General features: G+C 38.2%; 1 protein-coding gene across 2 annotated transcripts in view; it reads left to right on the top strand.

Moving 5' to 3' along the window:
* Window positions 1-4,968: 4,968 nt before the first annotated feature.
* LOC105697189 (protein fem-1 homolog CG6966) overlaps window positions 4,969-24,991 on the top strand; it is a 28,976-nt gene continuing 8,953 nt past the window's right edge. For both annotated transcript variants that reach the window (XR_002762362.1, XM_023434111.1), the window contains exons 1-4: window positions 4,969-5,132; window positions 15,547-15,747; window positions 22,441-22,692; window positions 24,688-24,844. Coding sequence is in view for 1 of the 2 variants with exons in the window: in XM_023434111.1 (XP_023289879.1) it covers window positions 5,051-5,132; window positions 15,547-15,747; window positions 22,441-22,692; window positions 24,688-24,844 (692 nt within the window). In the remaining variant the exon portion in view is untranslated. The remainder of the gene's footprint in view (window positions 5,133-15,546; window positions 15,748-22,440; window positions 22,693-24,687; window positions 24,845-24,991) is intronic.

Here is a 24,991-nt window from a genome sequence, read left to right as displayed (position 1 = left end):
GTAAAACAATTCTCTTTGACAACTCATCGAAGTTATATTACAATTAACGACACAAGCTGTTCCCGTTAGACAATGCATTCTCTTTTTAAGGTCGCGCTTGGACAATAGCCGCGAAACGGTTATCTTGCAACTTATGGCTACCGTTAGGCTAGCATTTCCTGAAATAGCATGGCCGAGTTACTTTGACACGAAGTATGTTAATTGTTCGTATTGAAAAGTGTATTTTCTTCTTAAGACTGCGTTTTCACAAAAGGTTCTAAAAAGTTATCTAAAAATTTGTACCGCGTTATTCATTAAATCTCTTAGATGTAATTTGGTTAACGATACTTCCGCATTTTTTGCCACGAGTGTTCGTGAAAATATTTAATTTAAAATATTTTGTAATTTTTAGAATGTTTTCACAACTATACCGAGTGTTTCGTCTTGTCGGCCACGTGAGCGTTTGATGCTGTCCTCGGGGCGTAAATCCGGGACCTCGCGATTTCCAATTAAATTCGCGAACACGTAGATAACGCGACGACCGTACGCCAACTTAATATTGTACGGCTGTTTTTCAAATGAATGTTGACCTGAGCTAAGCTGCTCTTCTGGTCGGGTGATTTCTGTTGAAACCCGTGCGCGATATTCTCTTGTTGAGGAATGACTGGTTGAAAATAGTGAATCAAGTCGACTGGTTAAAAAATGTGGAACCGAGTCGACTGATTGGAAGTAGTGAACCAAGTGCCACTCTTCGAGGATCGCAAAGCTCTCGAAGGTAGCGTCCGCATGCCTCCCTCGCAGAGTGGGAGTTTAACAAATTTGAGATTCTCGAATCAGAGAATCGTGTGGGAGGAGTAATGTTGGAAATTCTGAAATTACTTGAGTTTTCTCCGGAAAAAAACCCCAAAAAATGTAAAGGAGAGATTCCTCCAATGCCGATTGGTTAACTCCCTTGGACGTGCCAAATTTTTAGGTGCCGCCCTTTACTTCGTCCCTGAGTGTCCCAGGTGACTCGCACATGGGGTCGTCCGAGATCGACAAGAGTTGCCCGGGCACGGAAAATTCCAAGTACCACTGGGTAGTCGAACACTTGGGCGCCTTGGAGTCAACCTTTTTAAGGGTTTATTAGGGTTGGACCATTTGAGACCGGAAATTTAGCAAATCCAAGGGTTTTTTTGAGAATAGATGAGACCGTGAGCGTGAAGCAATATACGTCGCTCGGTTCGACGTTTAAGATAAATTGCTACGACCGCTGTAAAGCGATAAATAAACGCGAAAGAAAGTTGTTCTCGGCATTGGGGCTGACATCCTGAGAATTTGAGAAATCCGATTGTTAAACATATGGCTGAATCTAGTGTGTCAGGATGTATGTACGCAACACCGAGAGTCAAGTTGCCGTGTGATTTTACACGAATAAAAGATTGGTCAGGAAAGCTGCAATTGGGAGATTCTTCTCAGGAGGTTATGGCAAGCAGAGTAACTTACAATTAGTAAGAGAACAGAGTATATAAAGAGGTTATGGTAAGCACAGAAAACAACTCGTTCCTTGTAGTTATCTTGACTAAATGGTGAAATTACCGGTACTATAACCGCCTACCCAGGTTGTCCCAAAATGGTTACGATTACCACGATTGTGATTTTCCTGACCATCCTTTTTTTCCCGTGTAAGTATCCCATACATAAAATTTGCCCTGTAATCCTTACGGCAAGGGCAATTTCTGTCGCCGGTGCAAGTATAAATTGTATTGTTTCGACTGTACTAGTAACAATTGAATCGTAATAGTTAACATATAATCTTCGTGTCGTCTCCGACGATTGCACGTAGCTAGTACTGTGTGAAGCAAGAATAACGAATGTAAAAGCGCATCTCACGTTGTCCCTATTATAAGCGTTAGAGGCCTAGTTTTGTAATTGTAATTTCTTGGGGTGATACTTTCTGCTCTTACTCGCCTTGACATTTTAGAAGAATAATAACTCTGCAAAAATTGCTGTCCCTACAATTTTATATGGTTGTTATTAAACACGTCACGATTATGGTACTACCGATACGTCGTACTTTCTGTAACCACGTAAAGTCATCAGTGGAAATCGCTTTGACCCACAATACTTTCCACAACACTGCTAAGAGATACGAGGAATGATATATTCAGAAAATATGATATTTCAAATAAGTGATACAGAGTCAATATTGTTGGATCGTTGAAAAACTTAACAATTTATTTTAACGATCTGAGCTTATGTTCGAAGGTGTACAATTGAAGTCCGGTTCTTGAAGTACAATGTGTTCGATAACGCTGTTATCTCATATACTATGATTCCGTTAATCTAAAATTGACTTTCAATGGATGACTCACAAGGAAACATTCCCAAGTGTCCGCCCCAGATCTTATTGATTTCCATATATGTTGAAGAACACAAAAATCTAAGAGACACGTGTTTTTTTATATCTGTAATGGTCCACATTTAAGGGGTGAAACAGCCCCCCAAAGTTTGGCAAAAATTCAGTTTTTATAACAATTTTCGTAGAAGCAGTGGAGGGATTTCGACGAAAGTAAGTATAAACGTATTCCATATAAGGACGGTGCAAACACAATATTGTCCAGCAATGCTACACCCCCCCAAGTGGGTGAACTACCCTTCAGGCGACATTTTTCTTGTAATATCTAATAAACGAGCACTCCTACTTAAGTTCCACTTACACGATGTGATTGCTCATAAAAGATGAAGAATCCGTGTTTTTTGCTTTTTACCAATAAACATTTACACATCGGTTGTAAACAATGAATGTAGGTGGTATACGGGTATATTCCGAGTAGCTTTATTGGGTTATATCGTGACCATTTTACCTTTTCACCAAGGAGATTGTATTACTAGTTGGAAACGGGTGATGACTGCGTCATCGGATCTGTTGCGAAACTATTTTAGTCTCTTAAACTTTTTTTAAATTTATTTATAAATAATTGCATACTATGAAAACCAAGGACATCTTGAGGAATAAGCACGTTCACAAGATTTATGTACAATGAATTGGTCACGATATAATCCAATATAACTAGTCGAAATATACCCGTATACCACCTACATTCATTGTTTACAACCGATATGTAAATATTTATTGGCAAAAAGCAAAAAACACGTATTTCTTCATTTTTTGTGAGTAATCGCATCGCGTAAGTGGGACTTAAGTAGGAATGCTCGTTTATTAGATATTACAAGAAAAATGTCGCCTGAAGGGTAGTTCACCTCCTTGGGGGGGTGTAGCATTGGTGGACAATATTGTGTTTTCGCCGTCCTTATATGGAATACGTTTATACCAAGTTTCGTCGAAATCCCTCCATTGCTTCTACGAAAATTGTTATAAAAATCGAATTTTCCCCAAACTTTGGGGGGTTGTTTCACCCCTTAAATGTGGACCATTGCAGATATAAAGAAAAACACGTGTCTCTTAGATTTTTGTGTTCTTCAACATATATGAAAATCAATAAGATCGGGGGTGGACACTTGGGAATGTTTCCTTGTTAGTGCGCAACCTGGACACGCGATTGTACCGCAAATTCACATCGACAAGTTCTACTGACAATCAGTCTATGATTTTATTAGTATAATAAACTGTTATTGTCCTTTATTTAAACTTGTATGTGGGGGCAAATTCTAGAACTTTGAATTTACCCGCCAGGAACTCCATCTCAGCGCTCACTCTCGAAGAGCGCAAACAACAAGATGCAATAAGTATCTTTAGTACCGATCGAGAGGTACCGGAGCGGTCTTCATATGTCCGAAAAATAGTTATTTTTTCATAGACTTTGATATCATCATGGTCAGTGCTACTGCTTCCTACGCGTGAGTCCGGAGTTCAAATCCCGACAATTGCAAAAAAAATGTTCGGTGTCAAAAACAGCAGGACTCGTCTGCATGTGTGTACCGAACAAGTTCTCTAACAGACTACATCTTACATACATTCAATAAACATTTATATCCGGTTAATTTACGGATATTCCACGTTGCACAGTGCCTGGGTACTGTCTAGTATAAATAAAAAACAGTTTTTTTGGAAAAATGAAATTTGCGAGCATCGCGTTCTTCTTTAGTGCCTTCATAATCAGGTACTGAAGTTTCAAATGATTCGGTCCACCCAGTTTGGATAAAATTGTATAAATATTTTGACGTTTTGATCCGACGTGTGATCCTTTCATATCACCTTAATGCCAGTTCTTTTTTGGTATTAGAGTTTATTACGTGTTTAATTTTCAGTTGACTTGAGAAATATTCTAAACGAGCGTTATAAATAAATATATTCGATATTATAAATTATTTAATGCGTTGAATTGCATTTCCTTTCCGTTTTAAATACAAGCAAAATTTGTGTTCAAATATTTGAGCTTCTTAATTTATACTATTATTTTCTTGATTATACCGGATTGTCCTATTATTTTAATCCGACTGTACTAGAATAAACAGAAATGAAGTTGGCAACACTGCGCAATACCCTTTTGCTTCATTGTGGTAAATACCTTCAGCTTTACCGACGAAGGTTACTCTACCAGTAACGTCCATTACCCCAAATTTTTGTTATCGTTACTAGAAAACTATAGTAAAAATGGAATTGTTAATTTTACGACATCCAAACAGGACAAAAATATAGTATCTGTTACTACATCGGCCGTTTAGAAAACAAGTTAATTTTACTAAATTTATTCATCAGGGCAGTAATTGAATTTAATTGCAACTCATTAATATATTCCATTCTTGCAACTTTTTATACTTTGGTACATTTTATGATTATTGTAACATGCATATTGTTGATGTTTTAGTTGACATAAATATTTTCTATTCTTGTGGTGAAAAAAAAGTTATTCTCAGCAACTAAAAAAAATTTCATTGACGACGTACTTCACTAAAGAAAATAGTAGTTTTATAGTAACAACTAGAAATTTGTTTCCGTGTAGACCGACAGTGAGAATTTCTTTTGACCCCTGGATTTGTTTGTTAACAGGAGTATCTGGAGCGGCAGAGCAAAGATGAGGTAGACACCCTAGTCGGCACCGAGACGCACGGTGCGACGCCGCTGGTGATGGCTTGCCGAAACGGACATTACGCCGTGGCGGAGTACCTCATCGAAAAATGCGGCGCCGACATCGAACAGCCCGGCTCGGGTTAGTGGAAAACATCAGCTAAGTTTCGCTTGGGCGAAACAGTTTTTAGCCCTTTGATTCTTCATGCAACAGTCGGAGATGGCCGCGAATGCTTTTTTTCAAGGCCTTTTTTAAGATAATACAAGACACCGAGAAATTTAATCAACATCGGAGCTACAAAGATTCTTTTAACTGATATATCGTTTGAAATAGTTCCCGACATTTATATCTATATCGACAGTTGTGTTGTACGGTGTATATTGGGTACTGTACGGAATGATGTTTGAGCATTCAAATTCAGTGCTCGGGTGTTTTGTAAAAAACGTGAATTTTGTTAACAATAAGTAATGACAGAGAACACGGAGGTTGAGATGCGTTCCGGGTGGATGATCGACATTGCGTTACTATGGGCTTGCGCCTGTCGTACCTGGGTCCGAAGGACCCCTACCGGCCCCCCCCATTTCTGGGGGATTATCGGCATCCATCTGCCTCCAGCGCCCCCACTACCAAGGGGGCCTGGAGGCCCATGACAGGCTTGGAAAAACCCGAATGCTCCGGACCGATCGACAAACCCTGAGGAGGCGCTAGCCGGGTTGGGGCCTCCGCGACGTACTCCCCGAAGGGAGTAACTCACTCAGCGCATTGTGTGCCACATAGAGCGCGACGTGTCAACACGTCGATGATGAAAACCAATCAGAACTGCAACGAAAGTGAGCAAGAGGTTAAGCGACATTCTTATTGGTTTTTCATTTTCAATGCGTTGACGCGTCGTACTTAGAGTTCGAAAATTCTCGGTAACATTAAATTGGAGAAGGGAACTGTGAAACATACCGTAAGTTACCGGGAACATTGAGAATTTAAGAGAACGTTAATTTTGTTATTTATACTTTAGGTTTCTTCGTTTAAATAACTTTTTTTTTCAATTAACTTCAAAGTTCAAGCTAAAGAGTAATAATTACTATTAGAAAATATTGATTATAGGGTCGTATTTACCTCCAGCTAAAAATATTCACGTATGTACAACTTCACGGAAAATTCCATTCGATTTGTTTCAAATGAACTGATATTTCATTCTGCGACGAAGCGAATGGGAGGTTTTGATTGGCTACGGAGAACGTACAACGGAAGTTCCCTTCTACGATGTTTCTCTATAGCTAATCGAACCCTCTCGTTCGCTGTGTTGTAAAATTCAAATTCTCATAATTTCTCGATAAAAACGGCTTTGGAGAAATTACCGATAAGTTACCGGGAATTTCTCTTCGTTTCTGACGTAACTTACTGGATTTAGAACTCTAGTCGTACTCGGTGTGATCGTCGATCGTTGCAGCGCTGAGCGCCGCAGTTCATTTTCATCCCGCGAGGGGCGCTATGGAATGTCGTACGAAAAGTCGTATCAAGGCTGACCTATCGCGTGAGTGCGAAAATGGTAGTCGGTGACTGGAGGGATCAGGGTTGGGTAAGTATAATACGTCAAGTAATATACGTGGTTTTCTACACGTATATTAGAACGTATAATACGTTCCTAGTTTTCTACGCAGGCACGAAGTATATTACCCCGAACTAAATGTGCAAAGCGCATGCGCAATATCGTCAATAACCAATGAGAGTCCACCTGTTTACCTCTAAGAGAGATTCTCATTGGCTATTAAGGAGATTGCGCTTTACGCATCCACAAATCCGCGCACATTCGAAATCAGCCTTGGAAATTTGAAATGTATGCATATGTGTGCATTTGATATTTGTTTATAACGACTACTTGACGTCGTAAGATTCGTAACCAATATTTGTGTATCAAAATGTATAAAGGTAGAAGACCAAAAAGTAAATTATGGGATGAAACAAATGGACAAGATGGGTGTTTATAACCTAGCGGATACCGCATGCCCTACGTCTGTTTTGTCCACCATATTTGATACGTTTTCTCCTACTTTTCTATGTTTTCTACGATAAACTACTTGATTTACGTAATATACGTCAAAAACCTCGAAAATCGTGAAATTACCCAACCCTGAGAGGGATGATGATGAGGATATGAGAACAACGATTCTGAGAGTGCCGAAAACTTTGCCGTGCCATATCTTTACGAAGATAGCAGCAATCAGGGTCGGGTAAATTAAAAAAAATTCCTAATTTTTTGCTTGATTTTTTTAGTTGATTAAAAATCCATTTCTTTATCCGTAGCAATGAAGAAATTATATTTCTATTTCTCTCACTCCTGAAATCTCGATCCTTACTGTATAGAACTCTGTAGCGTCTCGCTCGAACTCAACGCACAGGGCACGTTTCTCACATCACTTAACGTTACAAGTTTCTCGCTCAAAAATGTATTTGGCTCGAGACTCTACTGAGTTTCTAAATTACTTGTTCCTCCGGAGGGAACAGAATGGTATACTCCATAAATTGTTTCAGTGGATTAATTATAAACAGATTGAAGTAAAATTCAACAAATCTCCGAGGTTCAAGATTTTTGATTTTCTAATCGACCAACGACGCCATCTGTCATGTTTAGTGGGAATTAAATGTTGAGTCTAAGAGCACTCGTTACCCATGAGATATACGAAAATTTCACTGAATTCGTTTATATAATTTTACTCGGTGTTCCGTGCACTATAGTGCAACGGATCTGGCAATAACTTTAACAACTTACACGAGTATTTTCGTTTAATATGAATTTTTATTTATATACGGATCATTGGACGGTAGTACAATTTCATTTCGACTCGAGCGAAGACTTGTTGTTGGAATCTTGATGTTTCTTTTCGCGTCGGTATCGGAGAAATTTCTCTTTTTGATGATGAACAAATTGTAACTTAGCGATAAAAATCCAAGAATAAGGAGACCTCCGAGAAAGTTTTGGGAGGGCAGAATTTTAGAGAGATTACCGAGGATAAGAAATTACTTAACATTGTACATAATAAAAAATGACGATTATTAAACTTAAATGTAATTTGCAGTAATAACAAAACTAGTGAAGGAATGAAAGTTCGTAAAAGAAAAAAGAATGATAAACTAATGTCAGATTATATAAGAAACAAATACTTCCCGACGTATGCACTTGGCATAGTGCTTTGATTTCAGTATTTTTTGTAGGTAAAAGCATAATGTGGATCTAAATACTTTTTTTTTTTTTCAAAATGGGGATTCGTAACGACTATGTACTTGGCGAGGTTTTTTTACACGGAAGTGGGGTATTTCACAAGTTTTTGTTTTCCTATAAAATATATCATTTTTGATATGCCATTGATAAGGCTAGCAAACGTCCAAGGCTGATATAGTTATCCACTCGTGATTAGTTCCAATGTTAAGCTCACAATTAAAAACATATTTGTGTGCTGAAAATGGTAAGAACAATATGTATTTAATACTTCGTTAAAAAAATGTCATATAATGTAAAATTTAAGCCGTTACTTTTCAAAGTAGATTTCACTTGAATTAAGAGAATCCCTTTTCTAAATATTCAACAAACTGTTCTTTGTGGAATTGTTATCAAATTTTGACCTGAATACTTTACGTACCTAAAAGTCTATTTCTAATCGGAAATGGATAGTCGATCGATGTTGATTCAATGTCAATCTTGTATCGAGTATATATTGTTGACTGGGTTACTTTGTAAACTTATGGTTTCCAATTTATTAATATATTTATCGATGCCTTTAGATTTCAGTCCATAAATTCGACACCGCACATGAAGAAGCACTTAGTAGTAAAGTTTCCGATGGAAAGGTGTTTAATCCGTTTTAATATTTGCTGACCTGGTAGAATAAAATAGGGAAAAGATTCAACAGGTTTGTGGTTTTTATGTGAATGAGCTTTAATTTTTTTCTCGTGAACAAATACATATGTAAAAAAATAAATATTCTATTGACATCGATTAGAAGACTTATACTTTGAAATCGAACGACCCAGCTTTTATAGAATTTTTTATATTAGGAATGGAACATTATATCCAGTATGCTACTTTGCTCTTCTTTCAGCTACCATATTTAATACAACATACAGGGACACCACGTGCTTGACACTTCATTCAGGCTTATATAGCGTTAGAGTGAATTCAGAGTGTTCTATTATTGATTGGGATGTTTATAAAATTGTACCTGAAGTAACGTCTAATTTTTGTTAAGTGTTAATAGCACTTTGCTTCTATTTTTAAAGTATTTTAACAGTAATTTTATTAAATCTTCTTAACATTAACAAACATTGTATGTTATTTTAGGTTTCTAATATTGCACTGGTTCATTCTTTAAACACCGCAGACACTTATTGAACATTCAAACACTCTCTAATGTCTCCTGTCCCTGAATGTGTTGCCGAACGCATGATGTTCCTGCACATTGTTTTAGTTTTGGTAACCGTAAGAAGAATAAAGTAATACACTACATACTATGGCGGATGCAGAAGTTGCTGTATAAGCTGAATCGATTGTTTAAAGGTTACAAGCCTTCTGAACAATGTCAACAGAAAATTGTACATAATTTTAAATGATATAAGTAATTAATAGACAAAAACCTCGAACCTGTTTAATCTCTTTCAAGTATTTCATTCCACCAATGCAGTAAACATTAAGATTTTCCTTTGAAACCCTACCATCAGTAGTTCCTCTACGTGCGGCCCTGAATCTTTGGACTGAAATGTAAAGATATTCGTAAACGTGTAAATAAATTGAATTTAGGATAAATTTTTTGTCACTATTATCAATATTGAATAGTCGATACATGATTAACATTGAACTAACATCTATCGACTGTCTGGATCTAATTAGAACTAGACTTTTAACTACTTACGGCTTGAATATTTAAGTCAACATTTTATTATAACAACATAATTAACCATAAATATCATTTTGTCAAATGATTAAACAGGATTCTTAGTTTTCTCTGTCGTGAAATGTTTTATCTGAAAAGTGACAGATCTTAACTTCTGTCTGCTTAGATCTTTATAATATTACGATATCGTTATAACATTAATTTAATTAATACAATCTGAATTGTTGTTCCTACCCTATTTTCACAACAAAACTATTTTTAAAAATATTTATTTCTGGTCGCAACGGGCCAGATACAATCTTCAGTTTCCCGAATCTGCCAATCCGGACGTCTAACCCTATTATTTGCATATGACTCATATGACGCTGACACAAGCTATATCAGCTGACGAAATAATAAACCGTTTAAAACGAGGATGTGTCGCCATCCGCCGTGAAAGAAGTGAAAAAGAAAGTCATACCGGTGCCACTACTGACGCCATCTGGCAGGAAACATTCCTGAAGGTGGTGCGAAAATGACGACGGAACTGAAAGAGGTCTTGTCTTATCCTCAGTCCTTGTTAATATTAGCTAATAAATTTCCGGTAACTGACTTAGGACGTTTAAAATTGATTTGAATGCAATCGTTATCATTTTCTGATTCATAACCTCCCGTTGAATCTTTGTATTAAAGATTGTAACCGTAAGGTGGTGCCCGGAGGTTACTCGCGAAAATCTGGGGTAAAATTCGCATTCCACTGAAATGGAAGGAAAGTACTCAAGACAGCGGCTCTGGTTTGTACTTGTTTATTTCTGCTCGATTTCAAAAAGGATTCTGATCTATGTTAAAAATGGATGCAACGCAAGACCTCGTAAAAATTTTGAAGACTGGGTAAAGGCCACAGGTTATTGGCTGGCCCGGTATGACGCACGTCGATCCACCCAGAGGGAAGAGCGGTGGAGTGGGGTTAAACCTCAAGGGGCCGGCCTCCACCGGGAAGGCCCAAATTTAAGGGATTACGATAATGGGGACCCGGCAAGGAAATCCTTCGATTTCGGTATTTGCAGACAAACATCCGCTACGGATTACAACTACGGGTCCCTTTCATTAGCGCTAAGTAAAGGCGCAAACAAAGATAATATGAAGAGATATTGGTAGTATAGTAGTTGCGGCCGTCGAGTGTTAGGTCCCTACTTAACATTTTATTTTAAGTAATATTAAGAAAGAGACTAAGCAACGCGTCTCGCGCTCCAAAACGCTCCTGGAGACATGCTCTCCCTCGTTTCTTATCTCGCCTTTGTTTATCCGAGTACTTCCGCACCCCAAACTAGATGACAGCCCTGGGAAACGTCAAACATTCAGATTCTTTGGAAAAAGACGCTTTCCACCTGTTTCCCCTTCGACCTGTCCCCAACCCAATCACATGAGACATTTTCCTCCTCAATCTTAAAAACCCACCAATAAGCATCCTCCTCCGCGTCTAGGAACATCCTAGGTCAGTATAAAAGGGCCCGCTCCGAAGGGCTCGCTCTCTGATCTATCGAAGTTTGAACTGTCTCCATTCTGTAACCTGCGTGCGAGGCACCTGTAACTCTGGGCAAACGCTAGTCCCCTTGAGTTGACCGAGTCTACGAGTCGTTCCTGTAAACCAAGAGGCATCGAAAATAAAGTATCTTTGTTACTTTGCTCGACGAGGTCTTTAGCTGGTTTCAACCATCTGGAAGCGGGTCCCCAAAAACAAACCCACGAGGCCCGGTCCGATCGACATCCTCGGGTAATCGCTATCACCGCTCCCGAGTGAACGATCCCCGACCTAACACGAGCCGCCGTATTCGGCCACCCATTGCATACCTATAACAGCGAAGGTGGCCAATGTAAAGAGACTACGATCGGCCGCGCGCTTTTACTGTCGTACATGGTTTCACTTGGTGAGGTACCTGGTACTTGGCGCCAAACTTAACCGAGTCTCTTGATTGTGAGGAAGATAATGAAAATTTTCGAACATATACATAGAAATGTAGGGTATACATTAAAGTACAATAATTGCAGTCCAAGGTTCTTTAATCTTTTGTAAAATAATTACAGAAAAAGTGATTTATGACCACTGGCGCGGTTAGTCATCTTCCTCCGGGTACCGGGTACAGGGCAACTTGACTTATTAGTTGGGGTACATTGACACGGCATATAAATCCGCACGAGATTGGTACACAATTGAAAATAATAAGTTGCAAATTTAAAAATATGGGTTTTCATTATTAATAGTAACAAAATATACATTTATAAATACGCAACAATTAATCTTTATATACTTTATAATAAATATTTGTGATGCTTTAACAATCTCTTACGACTTAATGACTTGCTTAAGCAAAATACTTTCTTACTTTAATTAGTACTTGCTAAAATCACAAATGTGTTGGAAGTGTTAAACAGATACTAATCAGAAATTTTTAGGAGACCTCCTGACTCACGAAAAGTGCCCAAGAAAGACGGCAATTGATCTGTATCGAACCTTTTTTCGTATCCCCACTTACTGCATTGAATGAATTTTATACAAATTTCTCGATGAAACTTCAAAAAATAAAATTCACCGCACATTAAACAATGTCTCAGTCCCGTCTTGACTTGCCGTTTAAATTTCTTCGGCGTTTTTTACACACTTACCTTTAGGTTTTTCTTTTGACGTTTGGTTCGGCTTCGCTTTGGACTTTACATTAGACGTTTTAATGTCCTTCAATAAATTTAGAGCCCACCAAGCTTAGCTCATTATGTTCAGTGAATCAATAAATATTTGGAATATACTTAAAGCACAGAAGATGACAGAAAAACTAACAGCTAGCGCGACGTCAAGATTTTGTCAATCAACATGCCCCGCTTGTCGATAGTCAGTTTGCCTTGAACATCATTTTAACAATCGAAAGCACTTTGACAAATGATAAACTATTTTATTTAAAAATATATACACAGCGATGCAAAGCTAAATATATGTTCTTTTTATGTGCCATGCTTTCAACATAACAAAAAGCAATACACTGCATTAAAAAGGAAAAAATGAGGACTGAAGAAATTCACTTCCCACAATGCAATTCGGAATATTATAGTAGTCGAATATTTCAAAATCAGATGGGAAAATGTGGAAAGACAGTTCCATAAACGATTGCAAGAGAAATGCTGACTTCTTCCGCAGCTCACGTGACCTAGAGTCGAAATTTAATTCACACTAAAAGTGATAGATGGCCCTGATGTAAATTAGTATATTGAACCAGGATTGTGCGTAATCGGTAATGAGTATGAAATATCATGAATTTGGGGAATTTCTTAATTTTTACTTTGATCTTTTTATAATCACTCAGCATAAATATAAATGTAGGTAACGTGCCGGGCCAGTTTGATACCACTGGAGTATTCAAAATGAGATTACTAGTGAAAAGGGTGGACACTGACGATACAAGAATTTAATTTCGTCGACATCGATCGAATTTCCCCACGCCTTTTACACTATTTTAATTGATTACGCCCCTGTTGACTTGTACTTCTTATTCAGGCTAAATTTTTGCCTGTATTCACGAAGATACTTTTACTGTTTAGATACTTATACTATTTAATACTTTTACTGTTTAGATACTTATACTGTTTAATACTTCAAATTAATACATATTACCTACTTAATTTACTTACAAGGAAAGGTACTTCGGTGTCCCCCTCCGATTCGGTTTTACCTTTGATATTTCATATCTCATAGAATTCAATTTTTTTATACCTGCTGTAAAAGAGTTTTAAGAGGTGAAACCAATCCAACTCTGCAAGGAGGTGATATGGCAGTTTTGCAGTGTTTGAACACTCAAGTTTGATGCTCGGTTATGCAGTGTTTGAACACTCAAGTTTGATGCTCGGGTGTTTAATAAATACAGGTAAACTTTATTAACAATAATTGAGAAAGCTGCACACCGGGTTCCAGATGCGTTCCGGATGGATGTTCGACGGACTAAATTTTTGTGTTCGGTTCGTTCTAAAAGTTACAAACGAAAATTAGATGATACGTGTATCGGCTTTTTTGCAAATAAAAATTTCTTCAGGGTGGTAACTATTCCTTGGAACGATTATACGGATGCTTGTTTTAAAATCGAATTTTTTCCGATGCGCATTAAAAAAAATTACCACGTACACGAGCAGAGATCAGAACATACCCGAAACCTATCGTAGTGTTACTTCAGGGGTAAATCACCTTTAGTGAGAGTTTATAATACATACGATGTAGCGATAAATTCATGTTCAGATGAGTCTCATGAACGTAAATGGTGAAGTATATATTGCTATTAATGGCAAACACAATTTTCAAGGGTAAAACTACCCTTTGAAAACTATTCTTTTGATTCGTTCTAAAATCGAATTTCTTGCGAGTTTGTAACAAAATTTCATATGCTTTTTAAAAATTGTAGTTGTTTTTTTTTCATTTTTATAACCGGTTGTGTCAGCTTGATAATAAATTGGCATAACCTAAGTTATTTTATTAACTATTACAGTTGAAGAATTCTGATTCATGAATTCTTGGAGATACAAAATAGCAACAAATTCTGAAGTGTTTACTTTTTCAATTGTAGTATTTGTTTTCATTTCAATAGAACTGGTCGTACAAGTTAAATATTAAGCTGGCATTACTCACGTTCTTTTTGTAACGACTGGAGCTACAACATTTTTAAGGTGAAGTGAAACACGTCGAGGAACTTGATCGAGGTCGATGAAGAAGATTTTTCTAAATACCTATGTTGCCGACATTCGTTTTTATATTGACAGCTGTGTCGAATTATATTGGATATTGTACCAAATGGCATCCTCCACCTGTCGTTTTCGTACAATAAATATCAAGAAATCGAAGTAAAACTCCAGAAATCCTCTGGATTCATGTTTTCTGGGGCCCTAATTGACTGCAGAGGGACCCGCTGCGCCATCTGTGATTTCCAGGTCAATTCAATTTTCACTTCGAGACCTCGTATTTCCATCGTTTTAGCATCGAAGCGCGTACAACACTTTTTTTTTGCCTTTATCCCGTTCAAAGACGACTTTATCGACTACCAGAGTGTTCTAAATTGTCGTAAAATTGTCCTGACCCTTTCGATTTTCATATCCGAGTCTTCGATAATTGTATATTGATCGAAATATTAGAGCTCGACGCCATTTTGGTTCTGGTCTGGGCTGAGTTAAACAATTTTTTTTTTAAATCCAAATTTTGAATGTGTCAGGACAATTCTTATATGTTGAGGAGTGATGTGTCAAGGTTTCGGACAGTTTGGTCCAATACCCTTAAAGAAAAGTGTTGTATTAGAATCGACTGATTTGAAGGGGGCTTCACTTCACCTTAATAGGAGAACAAATTAGTAACAAGAGCACCAAATTTTTCCGTATATTTTATTTGATTGTACTGTAGTGGTCGTGCCAGCTTAACAGACGTAAGTAATTACCCTACCCTGGGGGTTCAGCAAGAAGAATTATGGGATAGTTTACCCTTTCAAAATAGTCCGACAAAAAGCCCAATGTGTATTTTTATATGCATGCCACGAGGAACACTTTGTCTTAGGTTGAGTCAAATCGGAGGGGGACACCAAAGTATCTTTCCTTGTTAGCTTGCCGTGTAAAATATTTTTGCCTCGATCGTTCTTCGTGTTTCTTATTCGGCATTCGTCTTTCCCTTTTAGTTGTCTTCGACGGGGAGACGATAGAAGGAGCGCCTCCCCTGTGGTGCGCAGCTGCAGCTGGCCACATCGCCTTGGTAAAACTGTTGGTGAAGAGCGGCGCCAAGGTAAACTCCACCACCAAGACGAAGTCTACACCTCTCCGAGCGGCCTGTTTCGATGGTCATGTTGCAATCGTCAAGTTTCTGGTGGAGCACGGTGCAGGTATACAGTTGCGAACACTTATTTTAAATGTCTGTCATCTCGCATGAATGCAATGAAGGGCGCTTACTACTCCAGGAATTCCCAGTGCTTCGCCGGGACGACGATTGCGAACGTATTTCTGAATCGATTTAGAAGATCAAGTGGTTGTTTTAACGGTAAAGAATGTACGTGGTTTACGTGAGAGCGATTTCCGATAAGTAGTCATTTTCATATAAAAAATGCAACAACGTAATTTGGAAGCACTTTTCATTCGGAAGAAAATGCTTTATCGAAATTTCCTCTCATATGAATACACGTTAACATTTTATCTTTAAAACGAGCCCACGATCGACTAGATCGATTCAGTAATATAGTTAAAATTGTTGCCTCGTGATGCACCTTTTCTGCGATTTTCGGATTCTTCGTTCGCGTTTTGGGGTCCCTACGGTATTGTCGAATTTTACTCTTTCGTTACCTTGGACGAGATATCTCGCGACCCAATACTGGCCAATTAACGCTTTTGACGAGATATCTCGTGACCCGATACTGGCTGATCAACGCTTTTGACGAGATATCTCGCGATCCGGTTGTAGCCGATCAACGCTTTTGACGAGATATCTCGCGACCCGGTAGTAGCCGATCAACGCTTTTGACGAGATATCTCGCGATCCGGTAGTAGCGGATTAACGCTTTTGACGATAATCTAGCTTCCTAGCACTAATATTTTGACATTCTAGACAAATTATTTTGTGTTCTGCCTTTGAGTTTTTATGTCGCTTATGGTATGTCTTGAGCATTCATCTAGAATGTCAAAATATTGGTGCTAGAAAGCTAGATTATCGTCAAAAGCGTTAATCCGCTACTACCGGATCGCGAGATATCTCGTCAAAAGCGTTGATCGGCCAGTATCGGGTCGCGAGATATCTCGTCAAAAGCGTTAATCGGCCAGTATTGGGTCGCGAGATATCTCGCCCAAGGTAACGACAGGGTTAAGCGGAACGTTCAACTTAGGTGTGGGGGTGTCGGTATTTCGGACACGCGAAGCACATCCTAGAATTTACGCAATCTAGTCTTTATGTGGGTCCTATCCGCAGAGAAAACAATTCTTATCATTCCTACAATTGTGTTAACCATGGCAGCAATCGCAGGTAAATATAAAGACGGTAGTGCTGCAAAGTTATTATTGGGCTGCCAAAAATTTAAAATTAACAATTTAATTAAAGTATTTAAATAGTAGTATTTAAATAGTAAAATAAAATATAAAGTAAAATTAACAATTTAATTCAAATATATATTATTACAACGAATGATTGCAATTTCAATACGACAGTCATGTTTACAATCGTTAAGGCATGAACTAGTCAATTGAAGTAACAGGTATCACAAGGAAGGTATCCTAGGTCGATCTCTCCGATTTGATTTCTTTTATAATATGTTATAGTAGACTAAAAACTAAGCGACACGTATTGTTTTTTATCTGCTATTAAGAACTTTAAGGGGGTGAAACCACCATTCAAAGTAAGGCCTGTGAGGGGTGGTTCACCGGTTAATTTTTTTTTTTTAATTGCGAAAATTATATTTTTCATTTTTCGTTATGAGAATGCTTTTCCAGGTGGATTAGTTAAAAAATATTATGTTCTTCCGGGTGAAACTGCCAAATCGCTCCTTGACATGCCTTACTTTGGATGGTGGCTTCACCCCCTTAAAGTGTTTAATGGCAGATAAAAAAAATACGCGTCGCTTAGTTTTTAGTCTACTATAACATATTATAAAAGAAATCAAATCGGAGAGATCAACCTGGGATACCTTCCTTGTTAGCAAGTGCATATGGTAACGTTCGCAAATGTAACACCGAACGTCAATGCATACAGGAAGTATCATTCGGTAATGTATTTATTACTGTTAAGGTGGTCATAAAATACAATACCCACATGTGTTCTTTCCTGTCGATTATTGAACGACTCCTATGTGGAAAAATTTGAGGGAACTGGCCAGGCGCTCACGAGCTCGTTTAATCTCAAATCGGATCCTGAGTAGACGGTCTGATCAGAGGCTGATCAGATATATAACGCTTCGTATGGCTTAGGTCTAGCCTACAATAGCTACTTCTAGCCAGTACGGCTTGTTCGTGGTTTGAATTGTCAGGATTCGATAAACTATTTCTTTTTTAACACTAGGTTTACGGGACCCGTCAGTTTGACGGAATTCAAACTTCAAAAAGAAATACCGAAAAAACCATAGCATTAATTTTAACCATTTTTGTATCGTAAATTAATCATTTCATCCAAAGAATTTGTAAACGCAATTATTTTTTCCTAAGCCTTCAAATTATTAAAATCTGTATGTAGTATACCTATCTCTACGAAACCCGTCAAATTGACGGACTAGCTAATTTCATAAACAATCCATATATATTTGCTTCGTTGCAGTGAGTGTAAGGCGAAGATGAGAGTGAAAGTTTGCATTGAAAGTGTAGAGATAGAAGGATCCTCGGATAGTGAAGAGGAAAACTTCTTGAAAGGGTGTCGTAGCAAGAAAAGGATGCGCATTCTTTCTAGTTCTGACTCCGAGGATGAGAGGACGAGCATTCCAATCATTTCCGTGATAATTTTTAAAAAAGGACTTTTTACTTATTAATAATTTATTTATACGTAAAGCCTAGGGTTGTTTAATACAGACTTAATTTGAATAAATCGATTTTTTAAAGAAAATGCGTGTTTTTGTTTACCCATCAATTTGACGGGTGCTCGTAGAAACAGGTATATAAAAAACGCCCACAAACCTAGTGTTAATGTCGGAACTATTGAAAACAAATATTGATAAAGTGACTTATTAAATAACATCAGAATAAGTTTGCGAGGATACGAATATGAATACACGTTCAATTACGGTCGAAAGTACAGTCCAGTCGAATAAATGGTCGAATACTTCTTTTTTTATACGTTGATAAACATCCATAAATTTCATCAAAATCCCCGACCTGTTTGATGCGACCTTCCATTAATAGGTATTCAACGGTTTATGCTTAAAAAAAAATTAAAAATTCAATAAGTGACCTGTTAACAATTTAATCGATTTATTCAACATTATCGATCCTTCCGTGTGGGCCCCTTTCCGCCAACTTAAGGTGAAGTGAAACAAGTCAAGGAACTTGATCAACGTCGATAAAGAAGATTGTTCTAAATGCCTACGTTGCCGACGTCCGTTTTTATATTGACAGCTGGGTCGAATTATATTGTGTATAGTACTACATGGCATATTCCACCTGTCGTTTTCGTACAATAATTATAAAGAAATCGAAGTAAAACTCCAGAAATCCTCTGGATTCATGCTTTCTGGGGCCCTAATTGACTGCGGAGGGACCCTCTGCGCCATCTATGATTTCCAGGTCAATTAAATTTTCACTCCGAGACCTCGTATTACCATCGTTTTAGCATAGAAGCGCATACAACACTTTTTTGCTTTTATTCCGTTCAAATGCGAGTTTATCGATTACCAGAGTGTTCTAAATTGTCGTAAAATTGTCCTGACCCTTTCGATTCTCATATTAGAGCCTTTGATAATTGAAAATCCATTGAAATATGAGGGCTCGACGCCATTTTGGTTCTGGTCTGGGCTGAGTTAAAAAATTTTGTTAAAAAATCCAAATTTTGAACGCGTCAGGACAATTCTTAGATGATCAGGAGTGATGTGTCAAAGTTTCGGACAGTATGGTCTAATACCCTTTAAAAAAAGTGTTGTATTCGAATTGACTGATTTGATAGGGGTTTCACTTCACCTTAAGCCTCGTAAAATAGATAGGAAAACGGGACCCCCGCGATAACCGAACCACCCTTGCACCTGCGAGCCCATAAATTCGGCTCAAATCATAATATTTATTAGTCTTCCTAGAAAAAGAAAGTCAATCTCCCTCTTCTAATAACATTTTCTCCCAAATTTCCCTACTCCAAGCTAAACCCTCCAATTAGAAACTTCCAAATCCCACTCATCCCAGAAGTCCCATTTTTCTAACTTCTTTCCCAATAAAAGATTCTCCAACTCCACTCTCACTCATTTTTTCCAATGAGTAATTTTTCCAATTCCCACCACCTCAAATTTTCTCAATAGGAATTTGAATTTTTACCCTCACCGAATTTAGGGACTCAAGCGTCGGGGGTGGCAATAGTATAAAAGCTGGTGTTTAAGCAGCGAGCGACAAATTCTTAACAAAATTTCTTGGTAATTCTTAGATAAAATTCTTAGACAATTCGCTTAGAAAAATTTCTTGAATATCCTTAGCCGATTCTGAGAAAATCTGTGAAGCTAAATCTTGCTTAATTTTATCCATCTTAATTCTTAAATTTTGGTCATTCTCTAGTCTAAAATTTTGTTCGAGGAGCCTACATCGCTTCGAAGAAGGGTTTAAGGTATTTAGAAAATACTCTCATCACACACACACACGCGCGCACATGAATATTCTCACGATCTCCTTTTACACAATAAACCAAGTAAAACGAGCTCCTATTTTTCTCTTTTTTCACGACCTACACCTCCACCCATATCGATAAGTCCGCGTAAGACTCGGTGAGGGGTCCACAAGATTCCTATTCTTAATTCCTTTGAATATACAGAAGGCACGGGGGCTAGGTCTCGCCTTCCCTTCAATATTCGAATATTTTTCTCTTTTCTTTCATTTCCTCAATTGCAAGGAAAGCGCGGGGGCTAGGTCTTTCCCCCCTTCCGTACGCGAATAATCCTATCTATTCATTCGATTATACAGCAGTCGTGGGAGCTAGGTCTGGCCTTCCCTCCTGTATACGAATCATTTCCCTCTCCGTCTCCAGACGTTACAATACCCGAAATTAGGTATTGCTTTAATTGGAGTTAGTTATTTATTTTAATTCGGATTACTTTGAAAAATTCGCTTTGCAATTTAAAAAAATTTTTTGAAGGTCACGAAACGAAGACAATGGAAGCCAGAAGGCATGAAAAAATCAGGGGTAGCGGGGCGTAATAACGAAATGGGATATCTTAAGACCCATAAGGTATATGAAGTACCTAAGTCTACAGGATTTGAAAAGAAGGCTAATTGCGCAAATGTCTTGAATAAAATATTAAGATTTTAATTTTTATTCTTTTAATTTTTAATGTATCGTATTATGTCATTAAGTTGATTCTCAGTTCTTTGAACGTCATTTGAATTTACGACAAATAAATAATTTACTATATTTGCATTGTTAGTTTTATTTTATTATATTTTTAGTATTATACCCTAAAATTCTTATGCATTCAAAATTAGGCACCCACTCCACCCGAAATTAAGATCCCTTTGATTCACTCCAAACAAAGCAATGTTATCGACATCGACTATTTTTTTTCCAAAAATTCAATTTTCACTGCGATCGTGTTAGCTTGACGTTAAGGTAGCGCATTCTATCCGCAAGCAATGCAATAAGATAAAAACAAGAACATCAAATTTACCAGCGAATTATGTGCTCGTCGAATATCGTATTCCTAAATTTAAATCTCTATCCCGTATGTGCCAAAATCCACCCCCTTCTCGGGTACAAGAAGTAACTGCTTGTGTACCGTCGCGTCGTCCACGTGAGCGTTTGTTGCTGTCCTCGGGGCATAAATCCGGGACCTCGCGATTTGCAATTAAACTCGCGAACACGAAGATAACGCGACGACCGTACGCCAACTTAATATTGCACGGCTGGTTTTAAAATGAACATGGACCTGAGCTAAGCTGCTCTTATGGTCGGGTGATTTCTGTTGAAATCCGTGTGCGATATTCTCTTGTTGAGAATTGACTGGTTGAAGTTAGTGAATCAAGTCGACTGGTTAAACTGTGGGAACCAAGTCGACCGATTGAAAGTAGTGAATCAAGTGTCGCTCTTCGAGGATCGCAAAGCTCACGAAGGTAGCGTCCGCATGCCTCCCTCGCAGAGTGGGAGTTTAACAAATTTGAGATTCTCGAATCAGAGAATCGTGTGGGAGGAGTAATGTTGGAAATTCTGAAATTACTTGAGTTTTCTCCGGAAAATAACCCCCAAAAAATGTAAAGGAGGGATTCCTCCAATGCCGATTGGTTAACTCCCTTGGACGTGCCAAATTTTTAGGTGCCGTCCTTTACTTCGTCCTTGAGTGTCCCAGGTGACTCGCACATGGGGTCGTTCGAGATCGACAAGAGTTGGCCAGGCACGGAAAATTCCAAGTACCACTAGGTAGTCGAACACTTGGGCGCCTTGGAGTCAATCTTTTTAAGGGTTTATTAGTGTTGGATCATTTGGAACCGGAAATTTATCAAATCCAAGGGTTTTTTTGAGAATAAATGAAACCGTGAGCGTGAAGCAATATACGTCCCTCGGTTCGACGTTTAAAATAAATTACTACGACCGTTGTAAAGCGATAAAGAAACGCGAAGGAAAGTTGTTCTCGGCATTGGGGCTGAAATCCTGAGAATTTGCGAAATCCGATTATCAAACATGTGGTTGAATCTAATGTGTCAGGGTGTATGTACGCAACAGCTTGAAACTTAAGAAATCTTATATTCTTCATATCTTCATTGGTGTGGAAAATTGTTTCATTAATTTGACATTTTATAAACTGAGCTGCTGCTTCTAATAAACGACTTAAATAGGGTGTTGCATTCTACGGCACTTGAGAATCTTGCAGTAGGGAGACCACACGTTTCGAGGTAAAACTGTATGCTAATTGCTCGTCTTCTTCCAGATATCGAGGTTGCCAACAGGCATGGCCACACTTGCTTGATGATTGCCTGCTACAGAGGTCACGTTACAATTGCCAAGTTCCTACTGTCCCTAAAAGCGGATACCAACAGGAAGTCCATCAAGGGAAACACGGCCCTTCACGACTGCGCCGAAAGCGGCTCCCTAGAGATCCTCAAAGCCCTCGTTGAGCATGGGGCGAGATTGGACGTGGATTCCTACGGGATGACACCACTTCTCACTGCCGCGGCAACAGGTGACTGTTCTTGGATTTCTGAATCATTGGACGCATCGTGGAAAATTGATGGTTTTCTGCAGAAAATTAGTGGCATTCCATTTTGGGCGCAAAACGTGCAATGTAATGATGAGATCGTATACCTTGAAAGATATAACATTTTTTGGAATCTTTATATCTAACATAAGATGTACTTTCGAAAATTGAGACAAAAACACGGGGAAGGATTTCGTATCTTTTATTTGTCCTGTTTGTTTGCTCGACAGTTGTTATAGGAATCCCGATTGTTTTTGCAGACAGAACTGCACAATGGAATGTTCATATAACTGCTCAAGTGGCAGAGTACACCCGAAATTGAATGAGACTTGTCTCGAACAACAAGAAACTTTTAATTTATTTTAATAGTAATTCGGCGAGTGACTTGGGGTGAGCTCTGCCACTCATTCACGCGTGAATAAAAAAAAAGTAGAGCAGAAGCGAAGGTGAACGCTGACGAGAAAATAAATTCCAAAAAACGTTCAAGATTCCTCCTCTGTTGCGTTACATTTTCGGAGGAGGAGATCAATTTCGTTAATAACGATTGGCTGACTAACATACAAAAGAGCGGTTAAAAATTAAGTAGTTGGTCTCGTCATCGGTCGTAAGCTATACAGAGCTGTTGGTCAAAAACGGAAAATTTCTGGTCGCCGTGGAAATGAAAAAAACATGCCGTGCGTACGTGTTAACGGTATAAAAAAAGCCTAAACGATTCAGCGACGAATATTAGAGACGGCCTAACCAGGAAGGTTTCTGAGAATCGTAAAACACTCAAAAGGGACTGTTTCGTTTTTAGGTGGGTTACGTAAAGTTTTAAATAAGAAAATAGGCCTTCGAACGTAAAAACGTTGTCATGGGCCAAATTTAATATTGCACGACTATGTAGGGTTATGTGGTAGACACAGAATGGATATTGTACTTCGTGTGGTGCATGAGTGTTCTATGAAATATTATTCGATCGCGCATGGAACACGGTTCATATCGGTGATGTATAGCTTTGCTTTCTTTGCTTTGTTACTAAGGATTCCGTGATTCCAAACATTTCTTTGAGTGCAAAATTCGCGTGTGATTGGCCGGAAAAAAATACGTATTATTTAGACAGTAGATATTATTATTTATACACGACATACGTGTCATGTGCACGTTAACCTGTTTCGTTTTTAGGTGGGTTACGTAAAGTTTTAAATAAGAAAATAGGCCTTCGAACGTAGAAACGTTGTCATGGGCCTAATTTAATATTGTACTACTATGTAGGGTTATGTGTTAGACACAGAATGGATATTGTACTTCTTGTGGTGCATGAGTGTTCTATGAAATATTATTCGATCGCGCATGGAACACTGTTCATATCGGTGATGTATAGCTTTGCTTTCTTTGCTTTGTTACTAAGGATTCCGTGGTTCCAAACATTTCTTTGAGTGCAAAATTCGCGTGTGATTGACCGGAAAAATAAAACGTATTATTTAGACAATAGATAGTATTATTTATACACGACATACGTGTCATGTGCACGTTAACATACGAATTAATTTAGTATGGGTGTGTGCCGAACAATAGCTACACGGTGAGTGGTTTTACAATGTTCGCTCAAAGACCGATATGTCAATAAAAACAGGGCGCGATACTTCGGCGACAATGCTTCTAAAACGGACGCTTTAAGCAATTTTTGTTTTCTTTCGATATTGCGAATTTGCTGGCATGATAAAGATAATTTAGTACACCACAGCTACTAGACATGTCTGTGCGTATGATCGTAGTAACTTTAATTTCCTTATTACCTGCTTTCAACTATGTACAATTATACATACTTTAAAATACTTATGTATTGCAATTGGGAAAAATCAATCTTTCAAATAACCCGAGAAACTCGAGTCCTTTTGGTTTTTTTTTCTTCAATAAAACTTGATCCACTGTTCTTTTTTTTTTTCCAAAAGAACCGGGTTCTTAACTATCCGACTTAACCAAAGACTGTTTTTCCAGGTAACACCCATATAGTGGAACATCTCATAGGAATGACACATCTGGTGAGTAGGAAGGAACGAATAGATGCGCTAGAACTTCTCGGAGCCACATATGTTGACAAGAAGAGGGACATAATCGGGGCTCTGGAGTTCTGGAAACGAGCCATGGAAGAGAGGTGAGCTTTCGACTTTCTGCGATAACAATATGAGTTCCACATTCAGGTTCAAACCGTATTTTCATGACGAAAGAATCATTTATTGGAACTCGAATCCACGTCTTTGCTCTTTTCTGGCAAGTTTTCGGGCCTAACTAAACATTTCAA

Source organism: Orussus abietinus, unplaced genomic scaffold (genome assembly GCF_000612105.2).
Source record: "Orussus abietinus isolate OABI.00-Male unplaced genomic scaffold, Oabi_2.0 scaffold148, whole genome shotgun sequence".
Classification (NCBI taxonomy): domain Eukaryota; kingdom Metazoa; phylum Arthropoda; class Insecta; order Hymenoptera; family Orussidae; genus Orussus; species Orussus abietinus.
Note: the sequence above shows the minus strand (reverse complement) of the source record. Positions and strands in the feature narration are given on the sequence as shown.